Source organism: Spermophilus citellus, assembly GCF_964194105.1.
Source record: "Spermophilus citellus genome assembly, chromosome: 3".
NCBI lineage: Eukaryota > Metazoa > Chordata > Mammalia > Rodentia > Sciuridae > Spermophilus > Spermophilus citellus.
Genome location: NC_138184.1, coordinates 140,649,095 through 140,667,729, shown reverse-complemented (window position 1 = coordinate 140,667,729; position 18,635 = coordinate 140,649,095). Strand labels below are relative to the sequence as shown.

Sequence of the window (18,635 nt, the reverse complement as noted above, 5' to 3'; positions counted from 1 at the left end):
ACTGTGCCCCTCAAGGCAAACACTCTTATCACTCCTTTCCTGGGTGAGGAAACTGAGGTTCAAAGAGTGAAAGTCACTTACTTGCCCAATGTTACTCAGCTAGGATGAAGGATATTTGGAGACTGGCTTTACATCCAAGCAGCTGGATTTCAGAGACTTCTCCCATATTTAAAATGATTTGGGTAAATGTCAATCTTATAACTACCATGACTAGTTAAAAGAATCAAGTTACAACTGTACCTCATTTATAGTATCAATACTTGAGTATATACCTGTGTCATGTGCTGGATTCTTGGATACCCTTGTTAGTAGCTATGATCATGCTTCCCCTGAAATGGTTTCAGTAATAGATTACCTTAATACAGTACATGGTCATTCATGAGGGAACTACATAAACGTCTTCTCTAAAAGATCTATAAGTAATTTCTTTCTTTCCTCACCTACGCATGTTGAAACAGGTATTCTGAAAGTCTAGACCAGTGGAAATAAGCATCAAGCCAGGTGAGATCCAGGACCTTAGGTGAGATCCAGGACTTTAGGCGAGGTTGTTCCTTGGTGGTTCTCAGCCCAGGCTGCAGACAAGAGCCACATACAATCTTTAAAACTCCTGGTGCTCACTGTGCAGCTGAGACACTGAGAGCAGAATCTAAGGGGTGGGTGGTGTGGGACTGAGCCTCCAGAGTTATGGAGTTTGAGTGCTACTATTCTCATCTCACCAAGTCTCTCCTTTCTCATCTTTACATCCACTATCTCATTTGTATCCCCAACATCCTTGGAAGGTGATCAGATTCAGCTCTGTCCCCATGTGACTGATGTACTTAAATTCAGTTTCCCATTAGAAGAAGAAGGAGGAGGAGGAGGGGGGAGGAGGAGGAGGAGGAGAAAGGAGGAGGAGGAGGGAGAAGGTGGAAGAGAAGGAGGAGGAGGAGGAGGGAGAAGGAGGAGGAGGAGGAGGAAAGAAAGAAAATAGCACTCACTTCAGAGGACTCTGATGAGAAAGAAAATAAATCATGCATGTGAAAGTGACCAGCACATGCTGACGCCTGGCAGATGCTCACTTGAGATCAGGTTCCATTCCTTTCCTGAGACGAAGACCCTATACTTCTGGAATTATCTGGAAGACTTGAAGTTGCTAGGAAAACTCAGCAGCAGCCTCCATCCCCTACTTGGGAATTCATTCTTTCCCAAAACACAGGAGCATTTCAGTGAAGCCACACTGATAGGCAGTCCTTTCCTTTTGTAGAAATGCAATGTAGCAACGTTAACCCAACCAGAAAATTACCCTTAAACCATGCACATAAGATGTAGTGTTGTCTAAGGTGATAATCTATTCTTAAACTCCTCAAAGTGTATTTTATATTAAAAACTAGAATGATTAAGCTCATTATCTACCTTTTTAAAGATTCTGGTCCTCCAAGGACTTTACCTGAAGAAAATGAGCAGACTAAATTACCTACTGTGGCTTCTCCTTCTCCTTCTCCTTCTTCTTCTTCTTCTATTTTTTTTTTAAGCTCAGGGGAAAAAAGCCTATAGTCTGAGAAGCTGTGTGGTAAAGCTGAGTTGAACCACCTGAATCAATTCACTATCAATGCGGTTATGGAAAGATCGCCCACTAGCATTTCAGGTCTCCAGAGTAACACCTGCAGAGATGGAAGAGATAAGCTACGAAGTTTCTCTGCCCTCTACCCAACTTGAAGCTATCTATTGCCACTGGTGTTCCTCAACCCTAGAGGTCCATCAGATCACCAAGGAAGCGCTACAAAGTACTGATGCTTAGGTCCTACCCCGAAGAGTCTATGAAGTATTTTGGAGTGGTACCAAAGCATCAGTATGTTTGTAAGGCCCAATCACACCACTGTGTAGCCAAGGTTAAGGACCATCGGGCTGAGTTTGTTTTGAGAACAAGCCAGCCATAATATAGGCATGTGCCACATTGTGAGAATCCATCACTGACAGCCACATATAGAACAGTCTATGCCACACAGGCATAGAGGTAGTAGGCCACACCACCAAGTGTTGTATAAGTACACTGTGTCATGTCTGGACAACAATGCAATCACAATGAATGTGTCCCTGGAGTGAAGGGACATATGACTATATTGAAGGCCAGAGAGATGGCTGGGGCAGCTGACGGGTCTGGTCAGTATAGGCAAACCTGCTCTCATCCCCGCTGGTTTGACCTTGCCACCCTTGTCCGTGTCTATGATGGGAAAACAAACCCATGAAATCTCCTTTGGAGAGAAGCATGGCCTGGGGCCCACAAACCTGGGCTAAGTAAGTGTTACTAGTTGTAAGATCCTGAGGAAATCGCTCATCAGTTCTAGCATCCAGGGATTTGTTCTTTCTTCCTTCTGTAAAATGGGGAAAACAGTAGCTGTCTTGCATGGCTGTTAGGAGGATTTTAAAGGGAATGTAAGTGAGAATGTGCATGGAATCCCTGGCACAGTGTCCAATATGTAGCAGGTACTTGGAATAGGGTGGCCATTATTACACAGCACAGGAACAGAGAAGGCCATCACCAGTACCTTGTAATGGTGCCCTCACAGCTCAGTTCTCTCACGACGGTGCAGAAAAGTCATTAATTCCCCACACAGTTAGATTTTACCTCATAAAAGGTCTGATCACACAATGAAGAGATTAAATTAATGAATTTATTGGTGAATATTTGGCAGAGAGGCAAATTTTCCACATATTTTCCACATAGCTCTCTGTCCTTCGTCCACACTCACAGTGACCACTTGGATTCACAAAAGACTAATTATCCAAAATGTACATTTGTAGGTATCTATATATTCTTTCTTTTCCCATTCGTTCAGAAAGGGAACGACTTTCTGAAACCACGTACCATTCTAAGTAAAACATTTTGAATTAAGCAGTGTAAAATTATGGGGTTCATTCAGTTTCTTTGAGCAAGGCCTAACCTCAAATATAAAAGAGTGGCCAGAAATCCCCGTGGGAAGTGTGGTTTAGACAAGCACCCACCCTGAAAGGAGTTCTAGTCCCTGAATTTTAATCTTGTTGTAATTAGGAAAATGTAGGGAAATTAGGGAAATGGCAAGGGCGCTTCTGATTCTTTCAGACTCTTTGCATTCATTAGGCTGAGGCATAATAATTCTTTGAGTCACTTTCATTGGAAGCTATTATTGAGCCGATTCCCTGATCTTTTAGACCCTTCATCTTTGTGCTTTTTCCCACAGGCAATTCAGTCCTGCACATTGACTTCCTGAGGTCAGGGACACTAGCATCCCTTGAACTTCAGCACAGTACGGATAGCGGTTGGTGCTGAGAAGTATGTAAATCGCTGAACACATTACATCACACTCAGCTGCCTTCAGAAATTTCCCATTTAAAGGATAAATGACTCTCCTGAAATATACAGTAAACTGGCAAAGTTGCCAGAGTCCACAGAAGCCAATATTTCTTCCTTACTTCTGCAGCCTAGGTTGGCTGCCCGTGTCTGCTTACAAAGAATGTCAGCATGTTCCTTTCCCCTCAAGTTTCAAGTTTGGGGCCTGAGTGAATTTCTGTTTTATACAAATGCTCCAATCTCAGCTTGTTTCTACAGGTCTCACAGTAATACAGAGAAGCACTGAGGCATAGTTTCTAAGCCCTCCTCTCCTGACAGTGGCAAAGAGGAGGAACAATTAAATAAGGTGGGGAAATCAACTCTTATTCAAATAATGAATATCTGTCAAATACACTGTGTGTGACATTGAAAAAAAATTTTTAAAAAAAAATAAGCTCCTTGAAGGAGCTGATCATTTTTAGTTTCATTCTTCATTTTCATTTTGTTTGCTATGGAACGTACAAAGGGCATGATTCATGCTGTTTCAATGGAGAAACATATTTTAGATATTATGCAAGCTGTCCTTCACTTGATTTTTTCTCATCAACGTGTATATTTTCTACATAGTTCTCTGTCCTTCGTCCACACTCACAGTGACCAATTTCAGAAGAAGCTGTAAAGACACAGTTCTTCAGGGTCATAGAACTCTGAAGCACTAAATCGAAGCATAACAAATGAGCTTTGACTCTGTCCATAGTAAATGACAGTTGCCATCTCTCATACTGAACTCAAGGTGAAAGCTAGTCGCAGAGAGAACAATCATTCAAGACTTCACTTGAAAGAGTCGAGGGTCCCTCCACATCCCAATGAGGGACTTGGAGTTGGTAGATGGGGAACTGATCTGCTCCCCATGCAGAATACAAGTGTGAACTAAGTAGTAACAGGTGTAGACTAATTAGCATCAGCTTTGCTAAGTGGCAATGAGTTGCACAGAAAAGGGCAAACTTTGGGCTAGTCATTATCTGTGCCTCAGTTTCTTAAACTGCAAAACGAGGTAAAAATACCTTCCTTGGAGAGCTGTGAGGTTCTAATACATGTTAAGAACCTAGCATTGTCCCTGTTTTTTATAGATATGTAATACATATAAAGATACTTGTTAAAAACATGTATTAGGAACTTAGTGACATGGCACACACCTCTAATCCAAGCAGCTCGGGAGGCTGAGGCAGGAGGATTGCTAGTTCAGCAATTTAGAGAGGTGCTAAGCAACTCAGTGAGAACCTGTTTTTATTTTTATAAGTAAAATATAAAAAGGTTTTGGGATGTGGCTCAGTGGTTAAGTGCCCCTGGGTTCAATCCCTGTTACAAAAACAAAGACAAAAACTAAAAAACAAACCTGTATTAGGGAGCTCAGAAGTCAACATATTTGAAGTTAAATACTCAACAACTTACAATATGTATCATTTTTGTTTTGGAAAAAGAATCATAAGCTTTCTAAAATGTCTTCAGACCTCAGAGATGGCCAGTTCTCGTCCGAGGAAGCTTCCAGAGGGATGTTTTATCCGTAGTCCCCTAAAACAGGACACACAACAATGTCATTGAGAGCCAGCTGGCGTCTAACCCACCTACTCTTTCTACAGCAGGCAGTGGAGTTTAGAAGCAGAGCCGCGTCTACTGCCAAGACTAGGGTGCACTCCAGCAGCAGCACGCAGGGAGGAGCAGTCAGCCACATCTGCATCAGCAAGTGACTAAGGTACTGTACCTTTTCATCTAAGATCACTTCAGGAAAGTCAGGCACCCTGGAACTGCTCAGAGGCAAGTCCATGGACTAGCCGGGATCATTAGCGATCATGAGCCACTCCTCCAGGAAGAGCCAACATTCCCCCAGCTCTCCATCACTGATGGCCCACCCATGGAGCTTGGTGGGTTCACAAATCCCATGGGGCAATAGATGAATTTGGCTCTAGAAAAAAAATGGCTGCAGGTGCTATTACTTTCCCATACAATAGTCACTTTGCTACAGATGTACAAGGAATCAAGGCTGTGTCCCCACAAGAAGTTTTCCAGGGCTAGATGTTCCAGATGACCCCTTAGATAATTTTAGAAACCATACAAGCAGGTGTTTAAGGAAGTGATTGCTGGTGGCTTCTGGATTGCTTACAGAACTTTCTTCATACTCAAATGCTCATATCCCAACACCATCCCACCCAAGAGGTTAGAGAGGAAGGCATTACATTTCTTAGAAACACGTGTTAAATCATCAACTTGAAAGAAACCAAACAATATTGGTTTGCACAACAGCCAGAGATTTTTCACATAAAATTTCTTTAATATAAACTATTTTAAGCATACAAAAAGCAGAAATGCTCACATAATAAAACCCTGTATTCTCAGTACAGTTTAGTCAGATATTAATGCTTTCCATAATTGCTCAAAAATGTTTTTAAAGAGATTAGATAATACTGGTGATTGAGTTACCTAGTATTCCTCCTTTCTATTTTATTCTCTGTAATCACCCCCCCAAAAAAACCCCATCATTGAAAATTTGGTATTTATTATTCTTGTGCATATATGTATGAGATTAATACATTTGCATCCATAAAATATCTACTATTTCTGCATGTTTTAAATAATATACTTTGTATTAGATGTAATATATATTGTTGCAACTTGCTTTACTTGCTTAACATTATGTTAATAATGTAACATTAAAAAATCAAAACAACCATAAACAGGAAGATGATTAAATATCTTGTGGTACATTTGCATACTAGAATGCTATACAGATACATTGCAAAGAGCTACCTTTATATTTTGCATGTCTTTTGTAATACATTAACAAACCTCAGTGAGTTTCAAAATAGGTGTGTCTCCTAAAAGCAGAAGGGAGCTGGATTTTTTGAATCAGTTAAGCTCTGTATTTTAAAAGAAAATTTAAACCACTTGCAATTATTGTTATTTACTGATACTATTGGACGTATATTGACCATCTAATATTGTTTTGTGTTTGTCATTCTTTATTCTCTGCTATTTTGTTTTTCTTTCTTTCACTAAGTTGATGTATTTTCTATGTTTTCTGTTTATTGTTCATTTGTTGATTTCGATATCTGTTCTAGTCAGCTTGGGATGCTATAACAAAGTACAATGAAAATTTATTTCTTACAGTTCTGAGGCTGGAAGTCTATGGTTGGGATGTCAGCATGGTTGGGTTCTGGTGAGGGTCCTCTTCCCTCCGGTTATGGACAGTCAGCTTCTTCTTGCATTCTCTTTCAGTGGAAAGAGCCAGCCAGCTCTCTGGGGGTCCCTTTTATAAGGGCACTAATCCATGAGCATCCATTCTCATGACTAACTCACCTCCAAATATGGTTATACTGGGGTTAGATTTCAACATATGAACTGGGGGCTCATTAAGTTCATAAAAAAATGTAAGTCATATTTTAATTATTTCACAAATGATCCTTTGTGATAAAAGTTACAAAATTACCAAGTTGTGCCCAAAGACAAAATAGATCATAGTATTCCTTAACTCCATATTAAAATATCTCTTCTTCCATACATAGCCTCTGTTTCATATTTTAATCAAAATTGGACATTATTTCTATAGCCACTAGTTACTCAAACTTATTAACTAATTTTTCAATTTACTTGTGTGGTCACCATTAATTCTTGTATTTCACTCCTTTGTTTTAGGTATATCTTCTTGAAGTATATCTCCTAACACTTTTTAAAGCAAAGGCTTATAAGTGGTAAATTATATCCTTGTATACCTGAAAATATTTTTACTTTGACTTCACTCATGAATAATAAGCTAGCTATTTTAGCTATTACATATTTCTTTATTTTCCCTTTGCACATGGAAGATATATTTTCATTGCCTTCTGGCATCTACTGCTGCCAATGCAAATTTTGCTGTCAGTTGATTTCTTTCAGCTTCCCTAAACCTACCAGCCTCTTTCAGCATTTAAGACCCCTCCTCACCTGGCATAATTTTGGGGCAATCCCCCCCACACCAAATGTCTTTATGCATGCATTTGTTTTTAGTTAGGTAAGGCAATTGGGGTACATGTCCCATCTTTGAATCTGAATATTTCTTCAATTCTGGAACACCATATCTTGTTCGATGAAATGTGGCTTCTCCACTACTTTTTCAATATCCTACTAGAGTTCCTGACAGATGCATGGCAGTTTATCTTCATACTCCTTCATTTTTTATTGAGTTACAATTCATATACCATAAAATTCATTTTCTGAGGTATACTATTTAGTATATTTTGGGATATTAATAACATCACTACCACCTAATTCCAGAGCACTTTAATTACCTCTAAAAGAAATGTTCCACTCTTGAGAAGTCTGACCTCATTCTGACCTCACCTCAGCCCCTGACAATCACTAATTTGCTTTCTGTCTCTATGAATTAGCCATTCTGGATATTTTCTAGAAAAGAAATCATTTGACACATGTCTGACTTTTTCTGCTGAACAAAATGTTTTCAAGGTTCGTCCATGATGTAGAATGTATCAGTGTACTTCATCCATTTAAAGAGATATGACATTTTACTTATATATTCATCATTTGATGAAGATTTATGTTGCTTTTATGTTTGGGATACTATGAGTAATAATGCTTCTGTGGACAGTTGTAAACCAAGTTTTATGTGAATATATTTTCATTTCTGTTGGGCATATACCTGGGAGTGAACTTGCTGGGTCACATGATCACCCTATGTTTAACTTTTTACTGTCAAACTTTGACAAAGTGCTTATGCCATTTTACATCCCTACCAGCAACGTGTAAAGCTCCCAATTTCTCTACGTCTTCACCAACACTTCTTATTGTCCATTTTTTTATTCTAGCCATCCTAGTGCATTTGAAGTCAGCTCTCACTGTAGTTTTGATTTGCATTTCCCTGATTTACACGATGTCAAGTATCTTGCTATATGCTTATTGGCTGTGTGTAGATCTTCACTGGAGACCTGTCTATTCTAGTCCTTCCCTCATCTTTTAGTTGGGTTGCTTGGTTTTTGCTGCTGTTGAAGTTCTTTATATTCCTGGATGTTAACCCTTCATCAGGCGTCTGATCTGCTAATACTTTCTCCCATTCCGTGAGTTGCCTTTCATTCTGCTGGTAATGTCCTTTGATGCGCACAGTTTTTAACCTTGATAAAGTCCAACTTTAGTGCTTCTCTTGTGACCTGTGGAATTTTAGTGCTTTGTGCTTCCCCACTGCCGTCCCTCCCCCTCCCCAAGTTCCTTCTCCTGTCTAGAGTTGTGTAATTGTTTCTATGGGTCCCTTAAACTTCCACATCAGAGCCAGGACTTATAATGATAATTTGTGTCTAGAGTCTCCAGAATCATTGGGGATATTGCAGATCCAATTCCGAAGCTAGTGTGGTCTGGTCGAAAACCTGGATCAATGTTTTTCCAACTCTCTAGGCCACCAGCTTCCTGTTGGTACTATTTGGCTGCAGCACCAGGCTGCAGGTCAGCAGTAGTGGTTTTAGCCCTCAGCCCAAGTCCTGTGTTCAGATCTCTCCTGACAGTTTAGCTCCTTCTGCTCTTTCCTGACCCTTCCCACTCAGGATACAGAGCACAGCTGTCTATGGCTCGACTGTTGGTCACAGTTTGTGTGAAAGGATTCCCTTTTATTTCTGGTCCCTAGAGCAGGTTGTCTAATATTGGTCTTTAATTTTTTTTAAATTGATTTTTCTATTTTGCCCATCCTTACAGGTGTTTGGAGCAAAGGAATGTGTGTTAAAGAATGAACTTCCTAGGCCACTTGGCTGGAATTCACAACAGACGTTTTCACCCCTTAATGCAACAATGATTGATGAATTGATCAGCCTGCAGCTAACGGAGTTGATTACAATGGATCTGGTCACGTAGATGGTATTGAAGAAAACAACATCTAAATCTTGAAATCCTGAGCTAGGTCTATTCAACTGATTGCATGATCAAAGGTGTTTAAAAGCTGTTTGTTGGTGGTGGTTAAGGATTGTGCCTTGTACAGCTGAGATGGCAATGAAACTCCTCTTAAGCGGGGGCATGAGCAGGCACTGGCTAGGCCAGGGGAGGAGGCCTCAGTGCATTTGAGCGACAGGCAAACGATGAGTGAAGCTCCTGAGGGAGGACGGACGGGGAGCTGGCCACTGTAATGGGCGAGGTGGAGAGGATCAAGCTGGACTGTGTGGTCAATTGTGTCATGTGCTTTGGGAGCCACCCTTCCACTTCTCTAGGCTTTCAAGATGGTCAGAACTCAAAAACCTGAGACACAAGACTGGGATCAACTCAGACTACCATAGTCAGACTAAGAACAAGGTGGTGTGCCTCTGATCAGAGGCCATTCAAGCCCAACAGGCCAGCCATTGGTGCCCAGCAGAGCAGGTGGGACCCTGTCAACTTGGCACCTCCTTGTGTAAGACCAGGTAGACCTCCACAGTTCCACCTGAATCAGGAATAAAATGAGTCTATGAGGAGCAGATGTCATCCCTTGACTCTGGAATTGCTTGGTATAGAGCTGTTTTCTTCCTAATGCTTTAAAGTCCTAAAAGCATGATGGCCCCAGCAAGGACACCATGACAGGGGCTTCCAGACCCTGTGGAGCCAGGTCCACTCAGTACTAAAAAGCAAGTGAATATAGTTGAAAGGAATCCAAACTTCAAAATGAGTTTGGATGGTTTCTTTCAACAGTGTCATGTTTCAACCCACTCATGTACCCAACCTTGTAAACACTGGCTGATGCCTGGAGTCAGAAAAGAATAAGATGGTCTCCACTGTGGAAAAAGCAACCTATCAACAGGTAAAGGCACGTATCAGCAAATCCCCATAATGCAATCACCACCTAGATGATCTGGAGAGGACTACAATGAGAAATGAACCAAGAGAAGCCAAGGGAAATTAGTTTCAGGCAGTGACAGAGGAAGGAAATTCAAGGGCTACTCAGCAGACACCCAGTGAATCCAGATGTTGAACCGGGGTAAAGAAGCTGCAGAAATTGAAGTTGAAAAAGCAAGTAGACGTAGATTATATTTCATTTGCCTAATAATGCCACTAATTATGAAGTGAACTATTATTTCATGCACAAGCAAGAAAAAATAGCTGCTAGTTAAATTATCACAGACCACAGATTGCAAAGTACCCCGACTTCAGAAGGGTTAAAATACAAGGCAATGTGCCTTTCAGAATGGATGCAATATGTTAGTTCCCAAAAGAAGAAATCCAAGACATGAATTAACATCACAAGACAGACAGGTTTTTTTGGTAAAAATTAATAAAGGCAAGCAAAATATGAATAGCATGTCATATTTTCTTACCAAGGTGGTAAAATATTAAAAATAATGCTCAGCATTAGCAATAGTGGACAATAGTGGAATGGGAAAATTCACACTAAAAGTGTAAATTAACATTACCTTTCTGAAAATCATTTTGTAATAAATGTCAGGAAACTAAATATGCATATATCCTTAAGTTAATAATCTGTCTCTAGGAATCTATCCCAATGCATTCTTATAGGCTCTTGCATAAGAAGATAACATTACTTATAGCAATAAAAATGTAAGCTACATGAATGGCAAATTATCAATGAACATATAAGTAAATCATAATGTAATCACAAAAATATGAACCAATCACTGAAACATTTGTTAAATTTACTGACATGAAGAAACATTTAATGTAAGGGTAAATTTCAAAGGGGAGAAACAAAATTCCACTTAAAGTGTCATTTGAATTTAAACATCAAAGTATTTAGTGAAGACAGAAGGAGAGGTCATTTAGGTTAAGTCTGAGGGAATACCATTATTCTTCAAATTTTTCCTTCCCCAATTTTGTATTATTTAAAAAGTTTTTTAGATGGCCATGTTTACCTTTTATAATCTCTCCTTCTCCCCAAACAGATATGTGTTTTCCAAGTTCCACTACAATTAAATTGTAGTAGAAAATGTAAGACTATGTCTGGACACAGAGTGACCAATTGGCACCTCTTATATTAACTGGCATCTACAAATGATCATTATCAATGTTTAAAAATTATCTAGTCTGGGTTAGATGGGATCCAGGTCATGAACATTTTCATATTCCTCAAAAGTAGAAATGAGCTACATCATTAGCTACGATAATGCTACATTTACAAGCATTATTTCCCAATCCTCATCAGACAGAGGAGACCCATGAGAAAAACAAAGTTCCAGTAAGATACAGTGTAGATGAGGTGGCAAAGTTTGAACAAGGCAAAACTGAATTATGAATTCATGTCTTTCTCTCCAGATTCACACTTCTTTCCCTACACCACCTGCCTCTCAGACTACAGGTTTCTGTAGCCTGTCTAGATGAATGTCCTAACAAAACTCTATTCTTTCCGTTGGTGAGTAGAAGATATTGTGAACCAATTATGGAACCCTTTCTGTTGGAACCTCACCCATATCGATGCCAGGCACGTAGCTCTCTGATAGTGAAGCAGACTAGATAAACAAGGGGCCAGATTTTCAGTTTATTAACCACTACACTCGACTCTTGATAAAGCAGTCTTCTAGGTTGTGTGTGGTCACTAAGATCATAGCACAATACCATTTACCCACCTGGCAAGGTAAGGCGACTTGTGGAGCTAGTGCTGGGGGCTGGTGAGCCATGAGAACGCTTCTTTGTGCCTGTGAAGAGGAAAAAGAGGATAAGGAAAAGTAGGATGGTAGATACACACCTGAAATACGTTTGATAAATCCAAAAGTTTGGGTCTAATAGAAGGTTGGGTGAGATGACAGGGCAATGCACAGTCTATGGTCCCAAAGAGCCTCCAGTCCAGCTTTGACTTTGAGTGAGTGATTGTGCTCGGTCCCCTGGTTGGCAGGTTGGCATGTACAGACCAATGCACCTGAACAGGGTGCACCTTGGCAGCACTAGGAAAGCTTCCAAAACATGCAATTCCTTAGGGTGTTGCCCCCAAATCTTCTGTTTACATGGTACTGGGGTGGAGCCCAGCTTTAGTATTTTTCTTTTGATACTAGCGATTAAACCCAGCAGTGCTTAACCAATGAACCACATCCACATCATTTTTAGTTGTTTTTTTTTTCTTGCGACAGAGTCTCATTGAGTTGCTTAGGATCTTGCTAAGTTGCTGAAGCTGGCTTTGAATGCCATCCTGCTGCCTCAGCCTCCCGAGCCTCTGGGATTATAGTCATGCGCCAATGCACCCGGCTAGCATTGGTATTTTTAAATCCCCTCAGATGATCCTAATATGCATCCATGGTACAGAACTACTGGCTGAGAAAGGAAAATTCTGGATTTAGAATTGAGGAATTGGGGTTTGGTTCCTGCTTTGTCTCTCTAACCTCTCCTTGCCATTGGATCTCAAGTCATTATAACCGGATCTCTCTGAGGCTCAGGTCTCCACCCAAAATAAAAGTGAAAGAAGAATAATTACATCCAAGTGCGCTGGTGAAGATCAAAGGAACCAAGGTATGTTAGAGCACTCAGGAACTGTGGGGGACTGCACAAATGCCAGGGAGCAGATTCTCTAAGCACCCCAGTATCTTATCAGGAACGAGATTATCTGTGTTCTATAAACAGCTTAATGGGTTCCTGAAGGATTGAAAAGGCAGCCTCCAGAGTAGAATCAGTAAGGACAAATCAGCAAAGGGACAGAGGAAGGGCTGATTGTTTTACAAAAGAACATTTACATTTTACACGTGTGTGTACATAGATAAGTGTTATTGTATACACACATACACATACATATTCATATGTAAATATATAGGTACACATCGACTCATACATGCAAATGTATTTTATATACATTTATAAATATCATTCATTCAATCATTCATTCTTTCATTCTTTGATTTTGTCATTCAGAATAAGAAAGAGGCCTGGAAGCCAGAATCCAGCAACCCAGCAGATGCCAGAAGTCTGAGCTAGTAGGAATGCAGAGAGAATCCTTGAGCAGAGAGTAGAGAGTCAGTGTTATTCCTGTTATGAGTCCCTCAGATTTTAAATAAAGTTTGCTCCATACATGGAGGCCTGGTGTGAGTGGTAGTTGGGTTGATGGAGAAAACTGTCGACAGAGTCACCAGAAAAGGTAACAAGATGACCCACAGGCTAATAGGCATCAAAGGAAGCAGGAATTTGGGGCTGGAGGTAGTGGGTGAGCAGTGAGCTTTCCCTGTACCTGAATTCCTGGTGAGAAGTGGGGGAATGCATTTTGGATGGTGTTTGAAGCTGTTTCATTTTAATCTTAAAGAACAAGGGAACAACCCCAATGTTCTGTGTTATTATTAATTATTAGTATTATTATTGGCAGGAATAGCAGTAGTGTGAAGGATTAATAAAAAATAGAAAATACAAAATCAATCCAATCACCTCAGACTTATAAAAAAATTGATTTGCATGAGGTAAAAAAAAAAAAAAACTGTATCCGGCAGGATTTCAGGTACGTTTCCTAGGTTTCATGGCTGCCCTGAAAGTCAGAGTCATAGGGGAACTTCAAAGGTCTAACCTGGCTGCACCTGTGCTTCAGAGTCCCTGAAGGCAATTTTTATAACTATGGCTTTCAGAGTTTTCTCCTGGACCCTGAAGAAAAATCTGTAGGAATGGAGTCAGTGCTCTGCCTTTTTGGCAAGTTCCCCAGGTGAATCTAGTCTCATAAGGTGTCTTGGTCACTACAAAATTAAAAAAAAAAATGTACCTAGGATGACACTGTGGTCCAGGCTAGGCCCACCTCACTGGTGCAGCCCAAAGGGTGTGGTTCACATTGTATTCCACATAAAGCATGGAGGACCACTAGTCAGCCCTGACCAGGGGTGCTACCAGGATGCAAATCCAACCTCCGAACTTCCTGCTCCATCAGAAATGCCTGTGTCCTGATTGATCCACCTCCACTATGGGGACAATAACTATGGCTTTCAGAGTTTTCTCCTGGACTCTGAAGAAGGATACAATACGTTTATCCTTCCTTTTTGTTTGTCTCACAATATTTGGGACATGTTTTTTCAACAGGGACACTATGACATTTGAGCTGCATGATTCTTTGTGATGGGAGTGTCCTGGGCATTGCAGGAGGTTTTAGAACTATTCCTGGCCTCTACCCACTAGATGTCAGTACCACCTCCCAAGTCACTACAATCAAAAGTATCCTCCGGGCAATGACAAATTTCTTCTGGAGGCAAAATTGCCCTCAGTTGAGAATGCCTCTTCTAGGAATGGAGACAGGATTTAGGACTTTTTTATTCAGAGCCATTATTCCCAATGGGTTGCTTGGTCCTTAGTAATAGTCACTGCCAGCTATTAAGAGGTTTCTATGTCCCTGGTACACTATTAACTAGGAACAAGGAAGTGCACATTCTTTCTGATAATAACATTCTGACAATAAGATTATTCACAGTTTATGATATTTGGAGACAAAGGAAGTTTAAGCAATTTGTGCAAAGTTACTGGGTATTGAGGGTGGATAAAATTTAGCCAAGACCCTTCAAAGTTCAAATATACAGAAATTGTTTCCCATGGCTCTTACTTCCTCTTGGTCTTCCAATACAGCCTCTCCACTTTGTGTAAGGATCAGAAAAACCTGGAACAATGAACAAAAGGAGAAAACAAAACCAGGTTCTCTGACCAGACCAAACCATAGGGAGCCAGCACTTCTGGAGAAGATGCCCCAGGGATATGGATATTTCACACTTGCTCCAGATGGCTCTGAGGTGGCTCTCAGGTGGCTGTGAGGCTCAGGCATCCGTTTACCCACTTCACCAGAACTTTCCTTCCTGGTGGAAAATATGGCTTTTGGTGGAGACTCTTCTGGAGAGGTCCAATTTAATCCTGCCTACACGAGTATTTGAAAATTGCAAAGCACTTGGAGACACTGCTTTCAGCATGGAAATATCTACTGTGACCAGGTTACTCCATAGGAATTTTGGGTGCAATTAAAAAAATAATAATGACGTACTGTGATCTTCCAAAGCCTGCAGTTTAATAGCTTGCCCTAGAGGCAGGTTTTCATTCCTTTGATGCCTTCTTAGCAGACACCAAGTAAGACAGGGAACTCTCCAGGCCTTGGGGCAGTGAAAAAGCAGATAGGTGCCATATCTTCTATAAACGCTGTTGTTTACCCTGTTTGCTTGATGAAATGTGTGGTCTATCAGGAAGGGTCTACCAGCCTCTCAGAATCATGAGTCATAGGCAGGCAGCAGGCAGGGATGCATAAAATAACCCTCAGACAGCACCTGGGACCACTGGGGGTGGTGAGGTTCTGAGTCAGCCTCCCAGCGGATGCCAGTTTACTGCCGTTGCATTCGCAAAGTCATTTTCCACTCCAGAGCCAACCAATTACCTATCACTCTGCTCAAAAGTTCCACTTGTGGGAATAATACCAATTCAGACTTAAGTTTTGACTTCTAAAACCCTTTGCCTCTCTCTGACTCCCATCCCAGGGAGAACATTAGAAACTGTCAGAAGATCCAGATACAAGTTCAGTTTCTAAACTTTGCTCCATGGTACCATGTAGGTGGACAGCTGGGGACAAAGTATCACATGGAACTGGCTTTTGGATGTACTGCAGAAGTCCAGGCGGGGATACTGATCCATGAGTGACTGGTTAACCACTCTGTCAGTGGTTTTTAATCCTGGCTACATATAAGGATCATCTGCTGTCATGTGGTGACATTTGAGTGCTTTACCCAGGGATGCTCTTTGGTTTAGTTTGGTTTTTGTCTGGGGTGGGATCAGGGCCTAGGTACTTGGTAAAGTGAATTCCCAGCAAAGATGTTTCTTTCGGCTGTCAGGAGTTCTGTCATCTGAAGAGCTAGGGTGCTTTATCCTCCTACAGAATATGAATTTCGTAAGGAATTTCTTTCCTTTTTTTTTTTTAAAGGTTTCCTGGAAGCTCAGATCCAGTTTAGGACTTCATGCTGGGAACTGGGAAACCTTTTATTTAACATGCATGTTCCCAAAGGAACATTTGCCCTGGTTCACTAACTCACTATGCCTCAGTTTTATTCTGATGTTTTTTTTTTTTTTTTAAGCAACAGGGATTAAACCCAGGGGTGCTTAACCACTGAGCCACATCTCTAGCCCCTTTTTAAAAAATATATTATATTTAGAGACAGGGTCTCACTGAGTTGCTTATGGCCTTGCTAAATTGCTTAGGCTGGCTTTGAACTCAGGATCCTCCTGCCTTGGCCTCCCCCAAGCTGCTGGGATTACAGGCACATGGCACTATACCCAACTTTTATTCTGATTTCTTAATTCAAAGAAAAACAATTTTATAATCAATTTATATGATTTTAGAATTCTCACATATTTTACAAATGAGGTAGATAATATAAAAACAAACAATTATGTGGATACTGACATAATATTTCATTTTCCTCATTTTTTTAATTTCTAAAAACTTAAATTTGAGAACATAATGGTGAGGCTCAAGTAAGAAAATACTTGTGTAAACCGTGAAGTGTAACATACTGTTTGTTATTGTTCAGTTTATATTCAAAGAAAGTGGTGTGTGTGCATGTGTGCATGTGTGTGTGTGTGTGTGTGTGTATGTGTGTGTAGTAGGTAATACATCATCTTTGGTAAATAAACATTTCAAGGTCAAGAATTACATTGTCCTTGACCTAGAGTGAATGTTTAAGGAGTAAACAACCCAATCAGTCAGCTTGGGGCAGAATGTCATCACCACAGCTTATGTGACTGGAGGTACCTTTTGACAAATGAGTGGCTTTCAGTATTTCAAATTAATGTCCTTGGTTGGTTCAGCTAAAAGGCAATGAATTCAATTCGTCAGGAGTCTGGAGAGAGGACAGTGATGGAAGTGACAACCAAGGCTTCCCGCCTTGGGGTGAACACACACATCTAAGATTCAGGATGTCCTGAAGTTAGTGCTAAACCCTGGTGATTTGCAGCTTAACCTCAAACAACTCACTTCCCTCTGCAAAATAGGGTTAGCATGGCCAAGCCCACGCCTGCTGGGCAAAGGGTGATTTAAAAGCCCTTCTAGACCAAGTATCATCTGTATGAGCGGTGTGACAACAGCAATATTATGATAGAATTGGGCCCCACAGGGCAGAGGTGGATGCTGAAAGACTGGGGAGGGAAAGAGTTTGTCAACATACTAGACATTTTCAACCACTTTCTTTTAGCGTATTACAAACGCCTGCCTTTATGACACCCACAAACCTCTGACAACAATTGTACCTGTGTCTGCCGACATCTTTATGTTCCATTTAGGCTGTAGCAAAGGGCAACAAGCCAACATCTCAGAACACATCATCATTTTTGCCCTTTTATATCATTACAGAAAGAGCATCAAAAGAAGTCCAAGTTCTGCTTTGGGCCATGGAATCACTGAGAGTTTGGAGGGCTTCAAACCACTCACACCTGTGAGTTGTCTTCCAATGGTATATAAACCAGAGGTGCATCTTCACAGTTTTTTTTTTTTTTTTTCTGCCACAACACTATCTATACTATTCTGGTTTGGTGTGACCTGACTATGTTCATCACAAAGAACAATGATCAAAAACACAAGAGCGCATCAACAATATATGCTGTTTTAATATTTGAATATGCTTTGAAATTGTTCAGAATCTTTGACACACTGATTGCACATCTAGAAATTTGTCCAGTGGAGATATTTGGAAATGTGACAAAGATTTATATAAAAAGGGATTCATTGCTTTTATTTAAAACTGCTAAAACTAAAAAATGAAAGCATAGAACTTAATTGTCCAACAGTGGAGTGGTCGTTAAGTAAACTGCTAGAGCCACAAAATGAAATATTGCATTATGTTGCTATTGAAATTACATTAATGAGGAGTTAAAAAAGAAATCAGAAAAATGCTTATAAACCAATGTTATGTGAATGAATCATAATGCAAAATTAAGTATACTGTGTGGCTTTAACTGTGCAAAAATTCATAGTAAAATACCATAAGGGCATAGAGTATTGACTGATTGTCAGGATATTGCAGGTGATTTTAAGTTCTTGGTCTGATAACAGCAATGTTGTTACAAGTACAACCAAATCCCACAGGGCATAGGTGGATTTTAAGACTATATTTTCCAAAATGGATAATAATCCAGGGGAGTCACTGCACATGAATAATACTTGGTGGCAGCCCACCAAGGGGTGGTATTTGTGTAATGCACCTCATCATCACTAGGGGGTCCCCTTCAAGGAGCCTGTTTGAAGAAAGCAGGCTGGGTGCTTGACAATATGTAAACCACTTGTATCAACTAATGACTATTTGCTAGTCAGACTCCTGAAGAGCAGGAGAATATTTACTTACAAATATAAGCTTTTCACAAGAGAAAAGGGAGAAAAAAGTGGAATTCGAAAGCTAGCATCACATGGCTGTAAAACCATATATCA

General features: G+C 40.4%; 1 protein-coding gene across 5 annotated transcripts in view; it reads right to left on the bottom strand.

Moving 5' to 3' along the window:
- Positions 1–18,635, bottom strand: part of PDE1C (phosphodiesterase 1C) — a 528,215-nt gene that overhangs the window by 8,780 nt on the left and 500,800 nt on the right. For 3 of the 5 annotated variants that reach the window (XM_081287899.1, XM_081287903.1, XM_081287902.1), the window contains one exon: positions 11,863–11,931. In XM_081287899.1, coding sequence (XP_081144025.1) covers positions 11,863–11,931 — 69 coding nt within the window. Of the gene's footprint in view, positions 1–2,631; positions 4,859–11,862; positions 11,932–18,635 lie in introns of those variants that run through there. The other 2 variants (XM_081287900.1, XM_081287901.1) reach the window with 2 other exon arrangements.